The sequence below is a fragment of the Panthera tigris genome, chromosome X (genome assembly GCF_018350195.1).
Source record: "Panthera tigris isolate Pti1 chromosome X, P.tigris_Pti1_mat1.1, whole genome shotgun sequence".
Taxonomy (NCBI): Eukaryota; Metazoa; Chordata; class Mammalia; order Carnivora; family Felidae; genus Panthera; species Panthera tigris.
The window spans coordinates 40,705,693-40,727,602 of NC_056677.1; the positions used below are offsets into that span (position 1 = coordinate 40,705,693).

The 21,910-nt window shown below is 39.9% G+C and overlaps 1 protein-coding gene across 7 annotated transcripts in view; it reads left to right on the forward strand.

Moving 5' to 3' along the window:
* Positions 1-21,910, forward strand: part of JADE3 (jade family PHD finger 3) — a 134,303-nt gene that overhangs the window by 54,246 nt on the left and 58,147 nt on the right. For 5 of the 7 annotated variants that reach the window (XR_006213406.1, XM_042974266.1, XM_042974268.1 and 2 more), the window contains 2 exons: positions 15,543-15,599; positions 16,384-16,463. Coding sequence is in view for 6 of the 7 variants with exons in the window: in XM_042974266.1 (XP_042830200.1) it covers positions 15,554-15,599; positions 16,384-16,463 (126 nt within the window). In the remaining variant the exon portion in view is untranslated. Of the gene's footprint in view, positions 1-785; positions 806-15,542; positions 15,600-16,056; positions 16,121-16,383; positions 16,464-21,910 lie in introns of those variants that run through there. The other 2 variants (XM_042974271.1, XM_042974270.1) reach the window with 2 other exon arrangements.

The window sequence follows — 21,910 nt, forward strand, 5'->3', positions numbered from 1 at the left end:
AAGTAGCCGTGCCTCCTGTGGCCGAGGCCTAGAGCTGGCACTCCCTCACCTCTGCTGTATTCTGTTGCTGTAAGCAAGTCACAAAGCCAGTCTAGACTCAAGGAGTGGGAAGGAGCTTCAGAGTCACCTTGAAAGGGCATAAATAACGAAAAGGGTGGAGAATTAGAACCATTTTTGCTATTTATGACACAAGTGCAGATTACTCTTCTTAAAAGCTTCAGTTACTTCTGTGACATTTAAAAACTCACGCGTTCTGAAAAAAAATTTTAAAAACTCCTATGTTCTGTATGTTCAGTATGTTCAGAGTTAAAGGCTGATCAGAAACAAATAGAAAAGTATTAAAATTGTTCACAAGTCAGGGCCTTGATGACAGTCCTTTTGTGAAGCTGAATTTTTTTTTTTTTTGAAACTTGGTTGCTCTGATACGTGTGCTTGTCACACTTTAAGTCAGTCATTAATTCTGGATCCTTGCTACTAAATGATATGAAGACCATAAACGCAGGTTTAAAACATAGCTGCAGATTTTTTGACACTACTCTCATCAGGAGGCAGGGCCTGTGTCTCCTTCCAGTTAGATCTGGGTTGGCTTGTGACTGCTTCAACCAGTAGAATAGAGTATGTGGCTTCTGAGGCTATGTCATAAAAGGCAATGCAGCTTCTGCCTTTCTTCATTAGAATATTCATGCTGGAACCCCTGAGCTCCATGTAAGTAGTCTGACTACCCTCAAGCCACCTCTGCTGGAGAGGCCTTATGTGGGCATATGCTGGAGATGGTGTCTGCTGAGCCCAGTCATCCCTGTCAAAGGTGCCAGATAAGCCTCCAGATGATTCCAGCTGTTTGTCTTCCCAGCTGAGGGTTCCAGACATCTTGGAACAGGAAAAAAGCCATTCCTGTCATGCCTTATCTGAATTCCTGACCCACAGAATTCCTGAGATGAATTTATGCCATTCTGTTTTGCAGTGGTTTTGTTTTTAATTTTTAAAGCTTGCTTATTTATTTATTTATTTGTTTGTTTGTTTATTTATTTATTTATTTATTTATTTATTTATTTTGAGTGGGGTGGAGCAGAGAGAGGGAGAGAGAATCCCAGCAGGCGCCGTGCTGCCCAGTGCGGGGCTCAAACTCATGAACCTTGAGATCACTACCTGAGCAGAGATCAAGAGTCAGACACTTAACTGACTGAGCCACCCAGACACCCTGGTTTGTTACATAGCAGTTGATAACTGGAAAGCATAAGTGAATGAGTATGACTGTATTCTCTCTCAAAATAAATAATTTTTTAAAAAAATACCTGAGAGCAAAGGGAAGCCATTGAAGTCTCTCAGCAGTGAAGGGACATAGTCTAATTTATGTTTCAGATAATATTTGGCAGTTGGGTGGAAGGTGAAACCAGTAAGTTAGGAAGCTCCTATCATAGTCTTGGTTTTAGGAGGTGGTTAGGTCCCAAACTAGGAAAATGAAGGTTAAAAGGGGAATATTGATTTAGAAGATTACTTCAGAGTTTAACTTGGCAAGATTTGATGACTGATCCAAGGTGAGAGAAAGGAAAGAATTAGGAGACTTTTCTAGATCTTGTGACCACATAAAGGAGGGTACCAATGGAGACCTTAGTGTTGATCATCTTCCAGGTTGATATGTATGGTTGACAGGGGGTTTTGGACTTGTTCTTTTTTTTTCTTCTCCCTCTTCCCCTCCCTCTTTTTTGCTTTGTTTCCTTCCTTGGTGCCATAAGCATGTGTGTAGTGTAGGGCACTTTGGGAAAGCATCATCACTTATAAGACAGTTAGAGGAAGAAAAGGATATTAGGGAGCAACATAGGGAATCTGGAAAAAAACCCTTTGGAAACCAAGGCAGTTGTTTCAAGAGGGATGGTGGGAAGGAGGGATGGAGTGATCAGTATGTCAAATTCAGCATACAGGGACTTAGAGACAAGGGTGGAGAAATATGCTCAGACTGGTGACTTTTTCAAGAACGGTGGTGTGGTCGAAGCCTGTTGAGGAGTGACTGAAAGCAGGGAGGGGAAGAGAGAACATAGACTACATTTTGAGGAGTTTGCAAGATAAGGGAAAGAAAGGAATTAGGTGTTAAGTAGAGAAAAATGATGTAGGGTCAGGAGAGAGTTTGGGGTTAAAGGTAGGGAGAGATTTGAACCTGTTAACAGGTATAAATCCTAGTATAAAGGCAGAATTAAATTAGGAATTTAAAAGGCAGATTTTTTTCTGTTCGTAGAAAGTTATTTCTTCATTTAGAGCTGTCTAAAAATTGGAATGATTGCCTTGAGATAGTGAGCTCCCTCACTGAGTGGTCAAGTAGAGGTTAGGTCTTTTCTGGTGAGCTGTGTAGAAAGATAGATTGGTGACTGACATTGGGTATTTTAGCCTCTGTTCAGTTCTCAACAGTTTTTCCAAAGTTGTTTTAAACATTATCAACTAATGAGTTATTCCGTGGACTTGTCTTGCCTGGCAGCTTTCCGTAGATTCATCAAATCAATGGACCAAGTCAATTTATGTGCCTTTGATCTTGAAGGATGAAATTAAACTGCAGATTTTCAGATAAGAAAATATTGAGTCTTAGTGTCCAGGGAAGTTTCATCGTCATGACAATCAACCACAGCCTGGGCTCACAGATGTTTTTGAGAAGGGTAGTCACTTTCCACACAACAGCAACAATTGAGTTTTATTTTAAATTTTTGAGAGTTTATTTTTCTATCTGTCCATCGCTTTATAAAAACAGTTACTTGGAATGATCGAAATAGCACTGAGATGGTAGGAGAAATGGATAGAGAAGAAAAACCTGTTTCCTTTTCCCTGTGATTCATATTCCTATATGAGTGCTTTTAGTTTACACAGAAGTTTAATTTGCTAGGGCCAAGAGGAGATAATTAGTTTCCAGCTATGCTCTCTAATCCTTATCTTAGATTGTTTAGTGATCTCTTTGGTTAGCATTTAAAACAGTTCAGGGGTAACCTTTTGCAGTTTTGTCTCAAATGACTACTTACCTGTATCCAAATCTGGCTTCCTGGGGCACTGAAGCATGAATGACATAAATGACTGAACACAACTAATTCTCAGAAAGCCACATTTTAGTCAGTACTTTCCAGCTTTCTCACTCATCATTTCTTTTACAGAACTAACAAGTGGTATAACTAATTAATGAGAGTTTTATTCCTTCTCAAGTTATATATACATTTTAAATTCCCTCTCTTAACCTTTTGAAAATGTCAGTAAGTAGTAAAATAACTAAAACCCAGACAGGGAAACTAGAAAATGCAGGAAAAACAGCTCCTATCCACAAAGAAATACCAGGAGCACCAGGTGTGGTGAATATTGATCTTTTAATGAAAAATAGTTACATTCTTGTTAACCAACTGATTTTCCTTGTTACCAACTGGCCCGCAGATAGGTAGTCAGCCTCCCAGTTACACTCAGGCCTGTAAATTTTACCTATTTTCTTAGCCCATTTCTTTCCTTCTTTTAGGAGAATGCAGTAAGTGAAAGTCTCACAAGTCCTTCTTAATTTAATACTCTCCAGATATGGGAGGAACATAAGATGCCCTTTTATCATGTATTTCCTTTTTTTAATCATTAATTTTTTATTTGGAGATAATTTTTTGAAACGAGATTTTGAGATAATGCCTAACTTTAATGCGAGGAGTTACAAAAACAGTAGAGTGAGCGAACTTGCTGTTCCAGATAAGATGGAGTGGACACATTTCACTGTATCCCATGTTAAATGTAATGATACAGGTCATTTACAAGTAAGTGGATGCAAAAAGATATACTGTGCAAGCACCAATCAAAAGAAAGCTGGAGTGGCTACATTACTAATTTCAGACAGATTAGACATCAGAGCAAAGAAAATTACCAAGGACAAGAGGGATGCTACATAATGATTCAAAGAGTCAGTCCATCCAGAAGACACAACAATCTTAGATGGACTTTTTAAATTTTTATTTTGTGGGGGAGAGAGAGAATGAGAATCTCAAGCAAGCACACTTAGTGTGGAGCCCGATGCAGGGCTCTATCCCATGACCCTGGAATCATGACCTGAGCTGAAATCAAGAGACACTCAACCTAGTGAGCCACCACCCCCCCCCTTCAATTTGTATCCACCAAATAACAGAGCTTCAAAGTACATAAGGCAAAACTGAACTAGATTGAGAAAAAGACAAATCCATAATTAGAGTTTGGAGTTTCAGTGCCCCTTTCAGTAACTGATAGAACCATTAGACAGAAAATCAGCAAGGATATAGAAGAAATAACATCAGCAACCAACCAGATCTAATTGACATAGAATTCTATCAGTTCTATACAGGGTATATTCATTGACCATAATGCAGTCAAACTAGAAATCAAAAACAGGAAGACTACAGAAAAGTTTCCAAACAGTTGGAAGCTAAATAACACACTTCTCATTAATCCAAGGGTAAAAGAGGAAGTCTAAAAGAAAAGAAAAAAATACATTGACCTGAATGAAAATGAAAATGAAAATACAGCATATCAAAACGTGTAGGATGTAGCTAAATAAGCGCTGAGTGGGAAATTTATGGCACTAAATGCTTATATGAGGGATAGGTGAAAGATCTCAAATGAATAACCAAAGCTTCAACCTAAAGAAAATAGAACAAAAGAAGAGCAAAGTAAACTCAGAGCAGGCTGGAGGAAGGAAATAATAAAGGAAAGAAACGTTAATGTAGTTGAAAACAAAAACAACAGAGAAAAACAGTGAATCCAAAAGCTGGTTCTCTGAGAGATTCTGACTTAATTGGCAATGGGTGCAGTTTGGGCACTGGGAATTTTACAAGGTCCCCAGATGATTCCAGTGGGTAATGGGGATGGAGAACCTCTGCTGAGAGGCTAGATACATTTTCTTGGGGCTTAACCTGTGTTGGCATCTGGGGCGCAGTCCCTTTCATTCCTCCTGAGGAAAATTTGTAGCTCCGTATTTCATTTTCCTTCACTTTTTGTTGCCCTCAAAGTCAGTACTGACTCTTTCCCTTGTGTGTCAGTTTGCATGTCTGACTGCTCCTTTGCCATAGGCATTGCTCAAACCAGAGGTGAGAGTTTAACCTCACTCCCCCCTCCACTTCACCCCCAACCAACTTGATTGATTTTGGGATTAACACCGAAACCCCTCTCTGGTTGGTTTGTCACACGTCATTGGTTACCAGTTTTCGGCTGTGATCATCCAAGCCATTGTGACAATGTGTCTAGTGCACCTGGTCCTGTGACCCTGGCCCTGAGGGAGCCAGAGGACTTGGTTTCTCAGTTCTGGTGGCCACTGCAATGTCTGCCCTCTTTAGTAGCACAGTATGAACTGTTGGTGTGCAATGGATTTGAACTTGCTCAGTAAGTTTGGGATTGTTTCTGTTTCTTTGACTTTATATGTGAGGCTGATATGCCTTTTATTGTTACTAAAACCAAGGTTTTAATATAACCAGGGTTATTTTTTTCCTCCTAATTCTGATGATCACTTTAAATTGGATAGATATTATAAATGTGTTAGGGGTACATGTGAACAAAAATTTCAATGTGGAAGCAACTCACAGCAGCAGATAAGACATATTGGAAACCGCTATTTTTAAAAATTGTCTGAGTTTCTATCTGGAGAAAGAATTATGTATTTCATAGTAAAAGCTATTCTTACCGATTTACTTTTTTCTTAAGAGGTCTTATTTGCAAATGGTATTTTATCTCAAAAGGGTTCATGTTTTGTACATAGATCTCTTTTTACTCTTAAAATGCCAAACCTACTTATTTGGGTAGTTGAAATTGTTGAATATATGTACATAAATTAAAAAGAACATGTAGTGCTAATTTTTAAAAACTTGCTGGAACTGGGGCTTTTTTCCCTTAAAAGGCATCAAACAGATTTTAATTTAGAAAGACCTAGGACCATTAAAATCTGTCAAGATAATATCACAGAATAGACCACCCAGGCTGAAACCTTCCAGTGAGGTCTGTATCAGCCAAACAGTGTGCTGAGAGGTTAGGAAGAAGGGGGTGCTGTTAAGAGAGTGATAATTCAGTTGTAGGCTTCCAATTTTCAATATTCTTTTCTTTCATTAAAATAAAGGTTTCTTGTAGTTTAGACTAGAGGTTGGCGAGCTGTGGCCTGTGAGCAAAATCTCGCCTGCCACCTGTTTCTGTATGGCCTGTGAGCTCAGAATGGTTTTTACATTTTTAAATGGTTGAAAAATGAAGAATAATATTTCATGATGTGAAAATTATATGAAATTCAAATTTCAGTATTATAAAGTTTTATTGGAACAGAGCCATGTTCATTTGTTTATGTGCTGTCTGTGACTGCTTTCATGCTACAATAGCAGATTTAAGTAGTCGCAACAGAGACCATATGGTCCATAAACTCTAAGATATTTGCTAGCTGGTCCTTTCCAGAAAAAGTTTACTGAACCCTGATTTAAACTCACTTCCCAGCCTGGCCTTTCCATGCAAGATGGTTTCTACTCAGGAGGCTTGAAATTCCCAAATAATTTGTTAACAAGTCTGTATATTAAAGAGAGTAAGGGGCGCCTGGGTGGGTCAGGTTAAGCATCTGACTCTTGGTTTCGGCTCAGGTCATGGTCTCATGGTTCACGAGATTGAGCCCTGCATCGGGTGCTGTGCTGACCGTGTAGAGCCTGCTTGAATTCTGTCTCTCCCTCTCTCTCTATCCCTCCCCCACCCAAAATAAATAAATAAACACTTAAAAAAAGTGAAGAGGGTAAGCCTGCTTCCTGGTAATAGAGATAACTTGTGGCTGACAATGGAAATACTTCTCTGAGTGGCAGGAACCTACCTAGGTAAATTCATATTTTCTTCCTCTTTTTTCTCTAATGCATTTTGGAGACTTTGGAAAAGAGTTGATTGACCTCCAGCCTCCTCATCTGGTCACAGGGAATTCATGAGGCACATGATGTGTCTTGATTTTTAAGAAACAAGCTTTAAAATGACAAATGACTGAGATGAAGACGGTCTTTAAGAAAGTACAGAAAAGTTCATCTGCTCCAACTTTTGGTATCTCTTTTTTAAAGACAAAGATTTGTTGGGGATGAGGAGAAGCAGTAAAATATGTAGGCTATGTTCTTTTTTCTTCTGATTATATTTTGTTTACTCAGTCTCTAGATAGATATGGCTGTAGTCACTGGACTACTGAAATGTGGCAGAGGAGAAAGATATGCGAGGTGAACAGACTTGAAGGGAAGTTTTGTTTCCACAACACTGAAGCAGCAGTGGATTGAATCGTTTCGTAGAGTGGGGTGAATTCTGAATTAAACCATAGGCAGTAGACTCAAATGGCCTCAGCCTGGAGGTTAGTATTGTTTACCCTAAAGCAGAGCTAATCAGCTCAAGAAACACATTAATGACATTCCTAATTTCTGTTTAAGGAACAGTTTAGGAGGTTCTTTGCCCACATGGGCAGGACTTGACCCTAAAGGATGCAAGAAGTGTTCTGCTCTGGTCTGACCAGTGACCTAACTCAGATGTCTGTCTCTGTTAATGGCTCTAAAGGATATTTTCCTGAAAGCCTAAGGGAGCTGGACTTTCAGATGTTTCTTTACTTAAGGATTACTTCCAAATACCATCATGGATTTATCCTCCTTGATTTTATCTCAGTCCTTCTTGAACCTGTTTACATTTTCATTCTGTTCCACTTCTTGAACTGGTGAGTTCTCGAAGTTCCCTAAGCATTGCTCAAAGTCCTGCTTTCTTTTTGATAAAAATTGCCTTTAGGTTTCAAAGAGTGCCCCTTTGTTACTTTTATTCTGTGATAGGGTGAATGAACTCAAGCCAGTAGTTTCTAAGGATAAGACCCTTCTTGAGTCTTATCTATTTTTGCTTCATCCTTTTAGAGCAAGATTTCTCAACTTTGGCAGTATTGACAGTTTGGGCCAGATACATCTGTGCATTATAAGAGACTATCCTGTGGGTTGTTGGATGGTTAGCAACCTCCCTGGCCTCTAGCCCCATAGATGCCGGTAACACCTCCCCCCCTTCTGACTCATGACAACCAAAAATGTCTCCAGATATTGCAAAGTTTTGTGCTTTTTGGACTACCTTTATAATATGAAGACTTCTCTTGGGGCACCTGTGTGGCTCAGATGGTTAAGCACCTGGGTCTTGATTTCAGCTCAGGTCATGATCTCATGATTTGTGAGATTGAGCCTCCTGTCCGGCTCTGTGCTGACAGCACAGAGCCTGCTTGAGTTTCTCTCTTTCCCTCTCTCTCTGCCTCACTCACTCTCTCTCCCTCCCTCTCTCTCTCTCTCTCTCTCTCTCTCTCTCTCTCTCTCTCCCTCTCTCTCTCTCCCTCCCTCCCTCTCTCTCTCTCTCTGTCTCTGTCTCTTTTTCAAAATAAATAAACTTTAAAAAATATGGAGGCTTCTCTATCCAATTGATTGTATTATGCTTTTCTGGATTTTTCCCAGCTCTGGTTAATGTCCATTTTGAATGACAGCGACAGCTATTTTTATAATCTCAGTGTTTCAGGTCAGCTGTTATCATTTGTGGGCGGCATGAGAGACAGATACCTTGAAATCTTAGAAGTTTTTTTTTTTCAAATAATAAATGTACTGTAAAAATGTGGGCAATGGAAAAAATTGGAAAGACTGTTTTTACCACCCCAAAATCCAACTTTAATTTTACTAATGTAACTAATGTTAGTAAATTGGTTTATGGCCTTCATCTATTTTCCATATATTTTATTTCATAGATGTAATCTCTCCATAAAAACCAATATTTATACTGTTTTTTCCACTTAACGTTTTAACCTAAATGTTTCCCTTTATACCATGTTTAAGTGATTGAATGAAATATGATAATATGCTTTTAATTATTCCTCTTTCGTTTGATAGCTAGGTTTCATTTATTTTTATTATAGGGTTTTTTAAATTTTTATTTATTTTTAAGAGACAGACAGAACATGACCTGTGCCAAAGTTGGATGCTTAACTGACTGAGCTACCCAGTGCCCCTATTGTAGAATTTTAATGGACATCTTTGTTCATAATCATTTTCTGTGTTTTGGATTATTTTTCAAAGATGAATGTTAGAAGTAGAATTCCTGGGTCAAAGGGTGTGAATATGTTTAAAGCAGAACCTCAGGTTATTTTTAAACTCCTACATGGCCCCACAGAGGGTAGTGAAAAGGAGCCCCTTGCACTGACCATGCATTTCAAAAGTCTGTCTCCTGGGCATATAGAAGGAAAGGGCTGTGTTTAAGCTAATCACTTTTCCTTGCCTGCCTGCTCTTCTATGAGAATATTAATGGGGAGTCAAGTAGCCACCAAACCACAGACTTAGATTCCAGTTCCAAATAATCCCAGTTGGGTTGACTTCCAGACAGTGCTCCTTTAAAAGGAAGTTTCACCCAAGGAAGGCATTTACTTTATACATTTATATTTTGCCTGGCTTGCAGTCACTGTTAAAATAAATCAGCATGCTGTTAATCATTTTGGTTGAGATTGTAGTAGGAATAAGATCTGAAAACTGCCGTCAAATTACCACTCCCAAGGGTGCAAAGTGAGGCCTGGTGCACATTTCATTTCTGCCAAAACAAAGGAATACTCATTGTGGGAGGTAAGGAAGAAAAGAATGCCTTTATAAAGGCTCTACCCTGCAAAGAGGGCTAGTAAATAAACAGCTGAATAATATATCCAAAAATAAGACATTGAGGCACATCATGAAGTTACTCAAGATTGCACTGTACTTACTTATAATTTTGCTTAACAAATAATTTTATTTTGAAGTGCTTTTAGGGGCGCCTGGGTGGCTCAGGCGGTTAAGCATCCGACCTTGGCTCAGGTCACGATCTCATGGTTTGTGCGTTCGAGCCCTGCACTGGGCTCTGTGCTGACAGCTCGGAGCCTGGAGCCTGCTTCGGATTCTGTGTCTCCCTGTCTCTCTGCCGCTCGCTTGCACTCTCTCTCTCTCTCTCTCTCCCTCCCCCCCCCAATAATTAAACAGACAAACAAATATTGAGGTACTTTGCAAAGTATACCACTTTAATGAAGATTTACAAGTTATCTTGAGTGTGGGTGCCTAGAAGCAGAACCTGGGACATTATTTGAACGTACATGATTTATTGAGGGGGAGTGCTCTCAGGAGAAACTGATAAAGGAGTGAGGCCGAGAGGGTAGGGAAGAAGGAGCTAAAGTAAGGATATGGTCCTAGCAAAGTCTAGCCTTATCATGTTTTGGTTAGAGGGGGGAAGATACAGAACAATTATTGACTGCTTGGCACCCTGGGGAGGGAGACTGGGAGAGGATAATCTCCCTGACAGACTCCTGCACTTGGGAGGGGGACAGCTGTGAACCATCAGCAGCCAGTAGGCAGTAGCTGGGAGATGGATATGTTAGCTAGGTAAAGGGGATCTGGGTGGGGCACCAGAGCATCTACTACTCTTTTGAATGTTTATTTTGTACAAGACACTGTGCTAAGACTTGGGAGTAAGAGATGAATGTGACATAGTCCCAGCTTTTTCTTTTTTTGAGAGAGAGCCAGCAAGCGAGCTAGCACGAGTGAGGGAGAGGGCCGGGGCCGGCGGGGAGAGAATCTCAAGCAAGCCTCCACACTCAGCACGGAGCCCGACATGGGGCTCGATCCCAAGACCCTGGGATGATCATAACCTGAGCCAAAATCAAGAGTCAGATGCTTCACCGACTGAGCCACCCAGGCGCCCCAACATAGTCCCAGCTTTTAAGATGGTTGTGGTCTAGTGGCAGGACTGACCATGTAAAGAATATTTACAGTGTAAGTAAGGTGCTTTTTACACTGATAAAAGCATGCACGGAGACTGGAATAGAAAACAAAGGAATGCATAATTGTGGGAGAGGGATATCTGGAGAGCTTCATTGAAGGGATCCAACAAATGGGTAGGACCAGGTTGGGAGACCTGGTCAGGGTTAACAGAGAAGGAACTGTAGACAGAAGGAGGAGCTCCGTGCAAAGCTGGCAAGTATGAAGTAAGAAGTGTTCATGGAATCACGTTGGGCCTAGAATGTGCTGGGGGTATAAGGGAGCAGCAGCTGAGGAGGCCTGATAGATTGGATCCGGAGTATTGACTGTGGGCCTCGAAGGTCACGCTGAGGAGGCTGGGCTGAGAAGGGGCAGCCTTCCTGCTGTCATCCACCCAGCCTGCCTAAGGTCTCAGGGTCAACTGGGGAGTGCCCAGGCCTGATATACCTGCCAGCATTGCCCTCTGGTGGCCATGTGGCTCCAAGCATGTCCCTTAAACATTTTTGAGCCCCAACTTCCTCATCTGTAAAATGGCTGGTTGATGGTAATATTTATAGGACTGTTGTGATTAGAAATAATAAGTAAAGACAGATCTAAAGACTTACTATCATTGTGCTGCATTTACTGTTCTTTGTAATTTTCCTACAGTGATTAAGACAGTGCTGTCTCAGAAATGGATAGATTGATCAGTGTATACTATAACAGCGCAAACCAAAAAATTTTGCTTGCTTTATTTTTTTTCTAAAAATCATTAACAGTTCACTTTCTTATTTCCCAGGACTGGTATTACTGGTGTTAGATAATCTGTTTCCTAGACTCTGTATTGATAATTTAGGATTTTTTTTGTTTTCCATCTTTCATAAAGAGTGAATGTTACCGTAATAGTTTTATAAAACAAAATTCGGGGGACAAAACATAAGAGACACTTAAATATAGAGAACAAACTGAGGGTTTCTGGATGGGTTCTGGGTGGGTAGATGGGCTAAATGGATAAGGAGCATTAAGGAAGACACTTGTTGGGATGAGCACTGGGTGTTATACATAGGGGATGAATCATTCCTGATTCCTGGAATCTACTCCTGAAATCATGATTGTATGCTAACTAACTTGGATGTAAATTTAAAAATAAAATAAGCAAAAAAAATTTTAAAAACCCACAAAATTTTGTAGATTCTTAAAAATTTTCACCTCCCTCAGTCATGAACAGTTTGATAACAAACTCAAAGAATAGGATATTACAGAAAATGGAAATTACTCTATTGTACACCTGACACTAATATAACACTGTATGTTAACTGAAATTAAAATAAAAACATAAATACATACATAAAAACATTAATTCATTCATTACTTAATGAAAAGAAGATGGAGATACTGTTTTAGCCAAAGTTTCTAAGACCAGAATGTCAGATGAGAGGAATATCTTTCTTACAAGAAGTCGTGGGTCTCCTAAAACTCAGGGAAGTGAGGAGAGAGGGTACGGTCCATGCTCAGTTGGCTTTCTTCACTGAGAGTTTATGGAGAATAAAACTATTTCTTCTATGGTATATACTACCTTCGATTCCAGTATGAGTTATCCATCTAGAGGTAATGTTTAATAGACATAGAATATTTCTATTGCTAACTCTTCTTGACTCTGCCTAAAAATTCTCATTCGTAAAATGTTACAATAATTTTTAAAGGTTTTTTTTTTACTTTTTTTTTTTTTTTTTTTTTTTTTTTTTTTTTTTTTTGAGAGAATGAGACCACACAAGCGGGGAAAGGGCAGAGAGGGAGGGAGACACAGAATGTAAAGCAGGCTTCAGGCTCTGAGCTGTCAGCATGGAGCCGGATGCGGGGCTCAAACTTGTGAACCGCGAGATCATGACCTCAGCTGAAGCTGGATGCTTCGATGCTGATCCACAATCCACCCAGGCGCCCCAATAATTTTTAAAGGTTTTAAAAGCTTTTTTGAGGTATAATTGACATACTATAACATTCTTGCATTTTAAGGATACAATTCAGTGAGTTTTAGTATATTTACAGGGTTTTGCAATCATCACTACTGTCCAATTTTAGAACACTTCTGTCACCCCCCCCCCCCCAAAAAAAATTTGTGCCCATTTGTAGTCAGCCTGCATTCTCACTCTCAACCCTAGGCAACCACTGCTCTGGACATTTGGTATAAATGGAATCACATAAGTGATCTTGTGTTTATGACTTCTTTCGCCGAGCATACTGTTTTGCTAGGTTTTTTTTTTTTACATGTTTTATGTAGCATGTATCTACACTTTGTTCCTTTAAAAAAAATTTTAATGTTTTTATTTGTTTTTGAGAGAGAGAGAATGGAGGGAGAGTCAGAGCACGAGCAAGGGAGGGGCAGAGAGAGAGAGGGAGACACAGAATCCGAAGCAGGCTCCAGGCTCTGAGCTGTCAGTACAGAGCCCGACGCAGGCCTCGAACTCACACACCGTGAGATCACGACCTGAGCCAAAGTCGGGTGCTTAACCGACTGAGTCACCCAGGTGCCCCTTATATGGCTACTTTGAAGTCTTTACCTGTTAAATTTGATATCTGATGGCTGTCACAGGCAGTTTCTGTTGCCTGCTTTTTTTTCTGGTTTATAGGTCATAGGTTTCCTGTTTCTTTTCATGTCCCGTAATTTTTTGTTGGCAACTGGACATTTTAGATAACATAATGTAGCAACACTGGGTATTGGCACCCCCCACCCAAGGCTTTTTATTGTTATTTGCTTGTTTACTTCTTTAAGGATAGGCTAGATTATTTTACTGAAGTCTGTTTACTCCCCACCTTTGCCCTGCAGTGTAGGTCTTGATGTTGTTCCTTAGAGGTGCAGCCTTTGGTATGCCCCAGTTACCTGGGGACGATACTGGTTTTGACAGGGCTCTTGTTGACAGTCTTTTTCCTCACCACACCAGGCTGTTAAGTTGAAGTACTTACTGTCTGATTGTTCTGTTGTTTTTAATAATACCCTGGGACATAAATTGCTACGCAAACTGATCCAGTCAAGTTAGGGCTCCTTTGAAGGGATAGTTCCTGAGATAAGTATTGAGATTTTTTTCTGACCCCAGGACTGTTCCTCCCAGCTGAAGTCAGCTCCACTGGGGAGAGATTTGGAGCCCTCTCTTCTGTGGTCTGCCTCTCTCCCTGGGAAAAATCTCTAAGCCATAGCTCTAGGATAGAGAGTGGGGAAGATGATGTACTTCCCTCTGAGTGGCAGCCTCAGGTCTCCTAGGTTTGCCTCTCCTGACTCGATGAGCTGGAGTCAGGGCAGTTGGAACCTCTGTATTCTCAGTGGCACCACACCCAAGGCATAGCCTCCATCCCACGAGTGGGGGAAGAAGAAAGGCCCAACCATTCAGCTACTCTTGTGTAGAACTTAACCTCAGCAACAGGTAGCCGGGGCAGGGTGAAAAATGCTGACATCCTGCCCCTCCCAGGAAGAAAGCCTTCCAAGTGGGAGCTGGAGGAAAGGGAGCTCTGTGTTCTTGGCCGTACCAGTCTGGTATGAGATCTGTGCTGAGAAAGGGGGTGAAGGAAAGTGGCTCTAGGTCCATATACCACAAATTCTTTCTTTACTTACTGAGTTTTAGTTGATTTTCTTTAATAAGTGCTGCTTTATTTGCTGTATGCCCTTTGAGCCATTTCCAGGGATTTTAAATGAATAGTTTTTTGCTTCTTTTTTAAGTAATTTTCACCAGTTTCACTGTGGAGTGGGTTGGTGAAGCTCTTCACACTGCATGGGCTTCCTCCTAAGAATCATATGTGGCCTCCCCAGTCTTTGGTACCTTCTGTATTGGAAAATGTGATAGAAATGCCAGAAACGGAACTCTTTTAGCTTTTTAACATGCACTTTTGTATCTGTTACTCTTGATTGCTCACGGTGGCCTTGTACTTGGGTTTCTATCTCCTTGGTAGATGAGTGGCTCGAAAGCAGTAGTCCTGACCTTTATTCCTTGTGGAATCATGATTGCCCCTAATAGCATCTTGTATACTGTGGCACATAAAAGAATGTCAGTTACTGGTTGTATCACTGTCTTTTCTTTTCTTTTTTCTTTTCTTTTTTTTTTTTGATACTTCTTTTGTAACTTTCAGTGCCTTCCTTTTTTCTTATACTCTAGTGCTGGTATGTTCACAGAAAAGTGGTGCCTCTTTTTTATCTGCCATTGGCCACACACACACAAGGAAGGGCACTGAAGGTTTAGTCAAAACCATTCTCCATTTGTCACAGTATAGGAGCTTTTTAACAACATTCCTTGTGATGTATAGATAGATATAATTTTAAATTAGGCTAGTTCTTTGGGGGACGGAGACAGGGAGAAAAGAGGGAAAAGGGGCAGACAGAAGAGCAGTGTAGTTGTGCTCTTAAAGGTGGGACATGCCTCACTTGTTGACCTTGGCCCTTGACAGCTCTGCCTTGCAAATGCTTTTTCCTTTCTTGCTCCTCCCGGACTGGGGTTCCCTGGCTGGTGATGGCCCCATGGCTATCCCCGCTTTTGGGTAGACAGTGATGTGGTCACATCTGAGGCTCCAGCCGATTCTAGACCATTAATCCATTGCTGCATGGGCTTCCTCCTAAGAACTATATGTGGCCTCCCCAGTCTTTAGTACCTTCTGTATTGGAAAACGTGATAGTAATCTTCTCCCATCACTGTAGGTCATTTGAGGATATTCTTGACAGAAATCATTTGATTTGTGTGATTTGCCTGCTACTGCTTCTTGAGATCTATAGGGCAGTGTTGACTGCCCCCTGGGATGGATGTCGTGTGTATTGACTGTTTTATTCAGTGTTGTTCTCTTTCCCAGGATGCTCCAGGATGAAACGCCATAGAACTCTCAGCAGCAGTGACAGTTCAGATGACTGTGAGTAGAACTGGCCAACAGGTGGTAATCTCTGTATCTATACTCTTTGAGGACTTATTCTTTGACTTAAGCTCTTTTCATGTTTCTTTCAGTGGTTAAAAAAAATGTTTCTAGGAAGGAAAGCTTGGGGTATTATTTTTCTTATTTAAATTTCATTAGAAATAGATAAGTTAGGTGGGAGGATTGGTTTTTTTGTGGCATATTGCATTTTTTTCACTTTTCATTTACCAAAACAACAGAAGCCAAATCTAATAATGATTTAACAGTGCTTTTCTGGAAAGGACAAAAAAATATGGGAGCATAAATTGAGGGCCCCACAAGTCTAATTGTAACTCAGGTATTAAAGGTTTGATGGGATGAATCATCATTTGTAAAAGGCAACAACCTCATTAACAGTAGCATTTGGGGGAGGGCTGAAGGATACAGATTTCTTGCCTCACATTTTTAGGTTTTCCAGTTGCTTTTGCAGATATTGTTTCTCCAGGTGGAACATGAATCATGTTATTCCAAAATGTTATGAGGTATGATTACACCCAATCAAATCTCCTCAGCATTAACAGTGTCAAAGCTTTTACATGCTGGGAGGTCATCTATAAATGTCGTTAAACTCCATTATGAGTCTTTCTTGATTGCAATTTAACTGTTTTCTTCAGTGGTATGAGATCACTGTGCTCTTCTCCATTAATACCTTTCATATTCTCTTGGATGACATTGAGTTATATGACATTTAGTAATATCAGCAAATAAGAAGTCTCAGTATTTTTTTTCTAATAATCTTTTTCAGGTCCTTCCACTTCTTTTACTCCCAGCTCAATGTATAGGAGCAAGTCAAAAATTCCAAAAGAACACAAGAAGCCTGCTGAGGTGAGATCAGATATTCAATTTTTAGACGTATGCCTGCATACCTCCAATGCCCAGATCCTGGAGATGTGAGGATTAAGCTATGTGCCAGTGGACAGACTTGTTTTCCTATGAACTTTTTGGTTTTTAAGAAAGGTTCCATTTTCTTTTCCCTTTGGGAAAACCGTAATCTTCACACTGATTTCATTTTGGTGATGACGCTTTTAAGTACCTGGCTTTAGAATATAAAACCTTCCCTAACCAAGAATTCAAAGGGAAGCCAGAGTTGGGGAATTGGGAAGGACCCAAAGATCTGGTCTGTGATTGGAGAGAGCTAAATTGGCAGGTGGGAGGCAGTGCAAGTAGAGATTGATGAAGAGGTGATGGATGGAGAAGGGAAGGACTAGGTTGAAGATCTGGGCTGTGGGCTTTGATGGGTCTTTACAGCCTTCAGATGGGTCTTTACCCTCCAGCCCAAGGAGAATGGATCACTCCTTGCGAGGCTGGTCATCTTCTACCCCAAGGACAGCAAAGTGCCAGGGTTGCACTTGGACTTGGTTTAGTGGATCCTACAGACTTTCCTCTGTGGTAATTAAATGATGAGAAACTGACATTGTGTCTTCACTTCTATGAGTAGACTTCCTTAGCTACAAAGGAAAAGGAGTGTATTAGTTAACTGTTGCTACATTACAAATTATTACAAAATTAGTGGCTTGAAGGGGCACCTGGGTTGTTCAGTCGGTTAAGCATCCAGCTCTTGATCTCGGCTCAGGTCATGATCTCACAGTTTGTGAGTTCAAGCCTCACATCAGGCTCCACACTATCAGTGCAGGGCCTGCTTGGGATTCTCTCTCTATCCCTCTCTCTCTACCCCTCCCCTGCTCATGCTTGCTTGCTTGCTCGCTCAGGTGCGCTCGCTCTCTTCTCACTCTCTCTCTCTCTCTCAACAAATAAACTTTAAAAAAAAAACTTGAAGAAAAAAATTAGTGGCTTAAACAGCACACATTTATTATCTCAGTTTTTGTGGATCAGGAGTCTGGGCACAGCATCCCTAGGTTCTCTGTTCAGGGTCTTTCAAGGCTGCCATCAGTGTGCTGGTTGGGCTATGTTCTAGAGGTTCTACCAGGAAAGAACTCACTTCCAAGTTCATTTGGATTGTTAGCGGAATTCATCTCCTTGCAGCCAGAGGACTGAAGTCCTTGGGGTTTTTTTGCTGGCTTTTGATGGAGGATTACCCTCTGCTCCTAGAGACTCATAGTTTTTTACAGTGTGGCCTTCTCCATACATAGTCTCAAAACATGGCAGCTTACTTTTTCAGAGCCAACAAGGGGAGAGTCTTTTGCTCCAGTCTGCTAAGACTGAGTCTTATATGACATAACATAATCATGGAAGTGATATCCCATCCCATTTGCCATATAACATAACCTAGTCAAGGGAGTGACACTCCATCATGTGTGACATATCCTATTGATTCAAAGCAAGTCACAGGTTCCACCTACCCTTACGCAAGGTAGGGGAGGGGCATCGCTTTAGGGTGTCAGCCCTAAAAGAGCATTTCTTTCTTCCTTTCTCAGTGGTCACTTTTCATTTCCATCTTTTGCTTGGGATCTTTCTGGGCATAGTAAAATATCAGAGTATATTTATATGGATCCGTTTCATGCAGAAAAAAACTTAGGGAGTAAAATGCATATAAACAGAAGCAGAACAAATTTCCCATGTATCCAGAGGAGTCTTCGACTATAGAATGGTGAGAAAGAAACTTTGCTACTTTTCCATTTAGACAGCCAGTCCTAGAGCATGAAGTGACTCTCTAGTTTTGGGTCTTGAGTTCTCATACCTCCAGTTCAGCGAGAATAGCAGTCTTTTATTGCAAGGGATAGGGGTCCTGGGCTACTGGAAGCAAATTTTTGACTTTATATTTCACATTCTACTATAAAAGAGAGAACCTGATATTGTAAAACAAAATGAGCTTTGGCATTAGAAGAGAATGAGTCCATGTTTTGCTTTGCTGGCTTATTTCATCTTGCTGAAATAATTTGTTTTGTCATAAAACACAGACATTATTTATCACAACTACCTCTCATAGCTACCGTTTATTGAAATTTTATGTGCCAAGAGCTTTATATTAGAGAATCTGATTGTTTCCCAAAATTAAGCAATTTATAAGAATCTCCTTGGGTGATTTTAAAATTTTTATTTAATTACTTCATTTAAAAATTTAATTTTATTTAATTTAAAAATTTTATTTAATAACTTTATTTAAAATTTTTATTTAAAAATTTCATTTAAAAATTTTATTTAATAACTTACCTATATCAGTATGGACTCACGTATATTTATTTTATACTTTGGGCTATAATCCAGTAGTACATAATTTATTGTGTTGCTCAAATTGTTTCATAAATCAGTGAAATCATCTCTTATTTTTCTCTTCAATTCCATTGATTTCTGTTCTTATTTTTATTATTTTCTTCCTTCTTGCTTTAGGTTTACTTTGTTCTTTTTCTAGATTCTTCAAATGGGTGCTTAGGCTATTTGAAACATTTCCTCTTTTCTAATGTAAGAATTTTAGTTCTATAAATTTCCCTTTAAATTTTTTTAATGTTTATTTTTGAGAGAGACAGGGAGAGAGGAGAGAACGAGTGGGGGTGGGGCAGAGAGAGAGGGAGACACAGAATCTGAAACAGGCTGCAGGCTCTGAGCTGTCAGCACAGAGCCAGACGCTGGGCTCGAACTCATGAACTGCGAGGTCATGACCTGAGCCAAAGTAGGATGCTTAACTGACTGAGCCACCCAGGTACCCCTGTGAATTTCCCTTTAAACACTTCTTTAGCTGCGTCCCATTAATTTTGATATGTTTTTAGTATATGTGCTGCCAAAGCAAGCACAATTTTGACATGTTTATTTTCATTTTCATCCAGTTCAGTGTAGTTTTTATTTTCCTTGAGACTTCCTCTTTGACCCATGGCTTATTTAGAAGTATGCTGTTTAATTTCCAAGCATTTGGAGACTTTCCTGCTATCTTTCTGTTAATTGATGTCTAGTTTGAGTCCATTTTTGATGGAGAACATAATCTGTACAGTTTTACTTCTTTTACATTTGTCAAAGTTGGTCTTAAGGCTAAGGATATGGTTTATCTTGGTAAATGTTTCATGGGTACTTGCATGCTGTTTGTCGTGCTGTTGTTGAGTCCTACTGGATGTCAGTGTTCTTCTCTATCCTCACCGATATTCTGCCTAGTAGTTTTATCTATTGTTTAGAGAGGGTTGTAGGAGTCTCCAACTGTAATTATGGATTTGTGTATTTCTCCTCTCCGTTCTGTCAGTTTTGCTTCATATATTTTGAAGCTCTTTTGTTAGGTGTATTCATATTTAGGACTGCCATCTCTTGGTAAATTTAGCATCACTTAATGTCCCTCTTTGTCTTTGATAATTTTGTTTGCTCTGGAGTCTGCACTATCTATATTAATATAGTTTTTGGCTTTCTTTTGATTCATGTTTACATTGTATGTCTTTCCATCCTTTTACTTGTAACTTCTACATATGATTATATTTGAAGTGAGTTTCTTATAGATGATGTATAGTTGGGTCATTTTTTATTTTTATTTATTTTTTTCAGTATATGAAGTTTATTGTCAAATTGGTTTCCATACAACACCCAGTGCTCATCCCAAAAGGTGCCCTCCTCAATACCCATCACCCACCCTCCCCTCCCTCCCACCCCCCATCAACCCTCAGTTTGTTCTCAGTTTTTAAGAGTCTCTTATGCTTTGGCTCTCTTCTACTCTAACCTCTTTTTTTTTTTTTCCTTGATCCACATAAGAGTGAAACCATATGGTATCTGTCTTTCTCTGTATGGCTTATTTCACTTAGCATCACACTCTCCAGTTCCATCCATGTTGCTACACAGGGCCATATTTCATTCTTTCTCATTGCCGCGTAGTACTCCATTGTGTATATAAACCACAATTTGTTTATCCATTCATCAGTTGATGGACATTTAGGCTCTTTCCATAATTTGGCTATTGTTGAGAGTGCTGCTATAAACATTGGGGTACAAGTGCCCCTATGCATCAGTACTCTTGTATTAGTTGGGTCATTTTTTAATCCACTCTTTCAATCTCTGTCTCTTAATTGGAATATATAGGCCACTTAATATAATTTTAGTGTAACTTTTGGTATGATTTAGTTTAAGTCTGCCATTTTGTTGTTTGTTTTCTATTTGTTCTCTCTGTTTTTTGTCTTCCTGTGGATTACTTGAATATTTTTTTGAATTCCATGTTGATTTTTCCATAGTGGTTTTGAGTGTATATCTTTGTGTAGATTTTTTTAATATTTGAATTTTTTAAATATTTATTTTTGAGAGAAAGAGAGCGTGAGCAGGGGAAGAGAAGAGAGAGAGGGAGACACAGAATCCTAAGCAGGCTCCAGGCTCTGAGCTGTCATCACAGAGCCCGACCAGGGCTCAAACTCAACAAACTGGGAGATCATGACCCAAGCCAAAGTTGGATGCTTAACCGACTGAGCCACCCAGGCACCCCTTTGTGTAAATTTTTGTTAATGTTTATTTATTTTTGAGAGCGAGAGAGCTTGCATTAATGGGGGAGGGGCAAAGAGAGAGGGGGGCAGAGGATCAAAAGTGGGCTCTACCCTGATGAGAGGCTCAACCTCACAGACCATGAGATAATGACCTGAGCCAAAGTCGGACGCTCGACTGAGCCACCCAGGTGCCCCTCTATTTGTTCTGTCTGTTTTTTGGTTCCTCTGTTTTATTTTCTGTCTTCCTGTGGATTACTTGAACATTTTTTTGAATTCCATGTTGATTTTTCTGTAGTGGTTTTGAGTGTATATCTTTGTGTAGATTTTTAGTGGTTGCTCTCGGGAAGCAACCTTTAAAAAGGAAAACCTTTTCAACGTGGTCTCGCCATTTTATCACTTCAAATGAAATACAGAAAACTTAAGCACTGGGGCACCTGGCTGGCTCTGTTGGTAGAGCATGTAACTCTTGATCTCAGGATCATGAGTTCAAGCACCACATTGGGTGTGGAGCCTTCTTAAAAAGGAAAACAGAAAAGGAACCTTACCACCATCTAGGTTCATTTATCCACCCCCACCTTTATAATATAATTGTCTTAAATATTTTCTCTACATACTTTGAGAACCGTACTAGGCAGTGTCATAATATTTGCTTCATCCAACGAACATCATTTATAAAACTCAAGAGGAGGATAATCTATTATATTTACCTGTATTTTTACTCTTGTTCTTCCTTTTTCCTGATGTCCCAACTTTCCCTTTGTTCATTTCCTTTCTGTTTGAAGAACTTCCTTTAGCCATTCTTTTAGGGTCAGGATCACGTCTCCTGGTTTTCCTTAATCTGAGAATATCTTGGTTTCACCTTCATTCCTGAAAGATCTATTCACTTGATATAGAATTCTGGTTTGACAGTACTTTCCTTTCTGCACTTGAAAA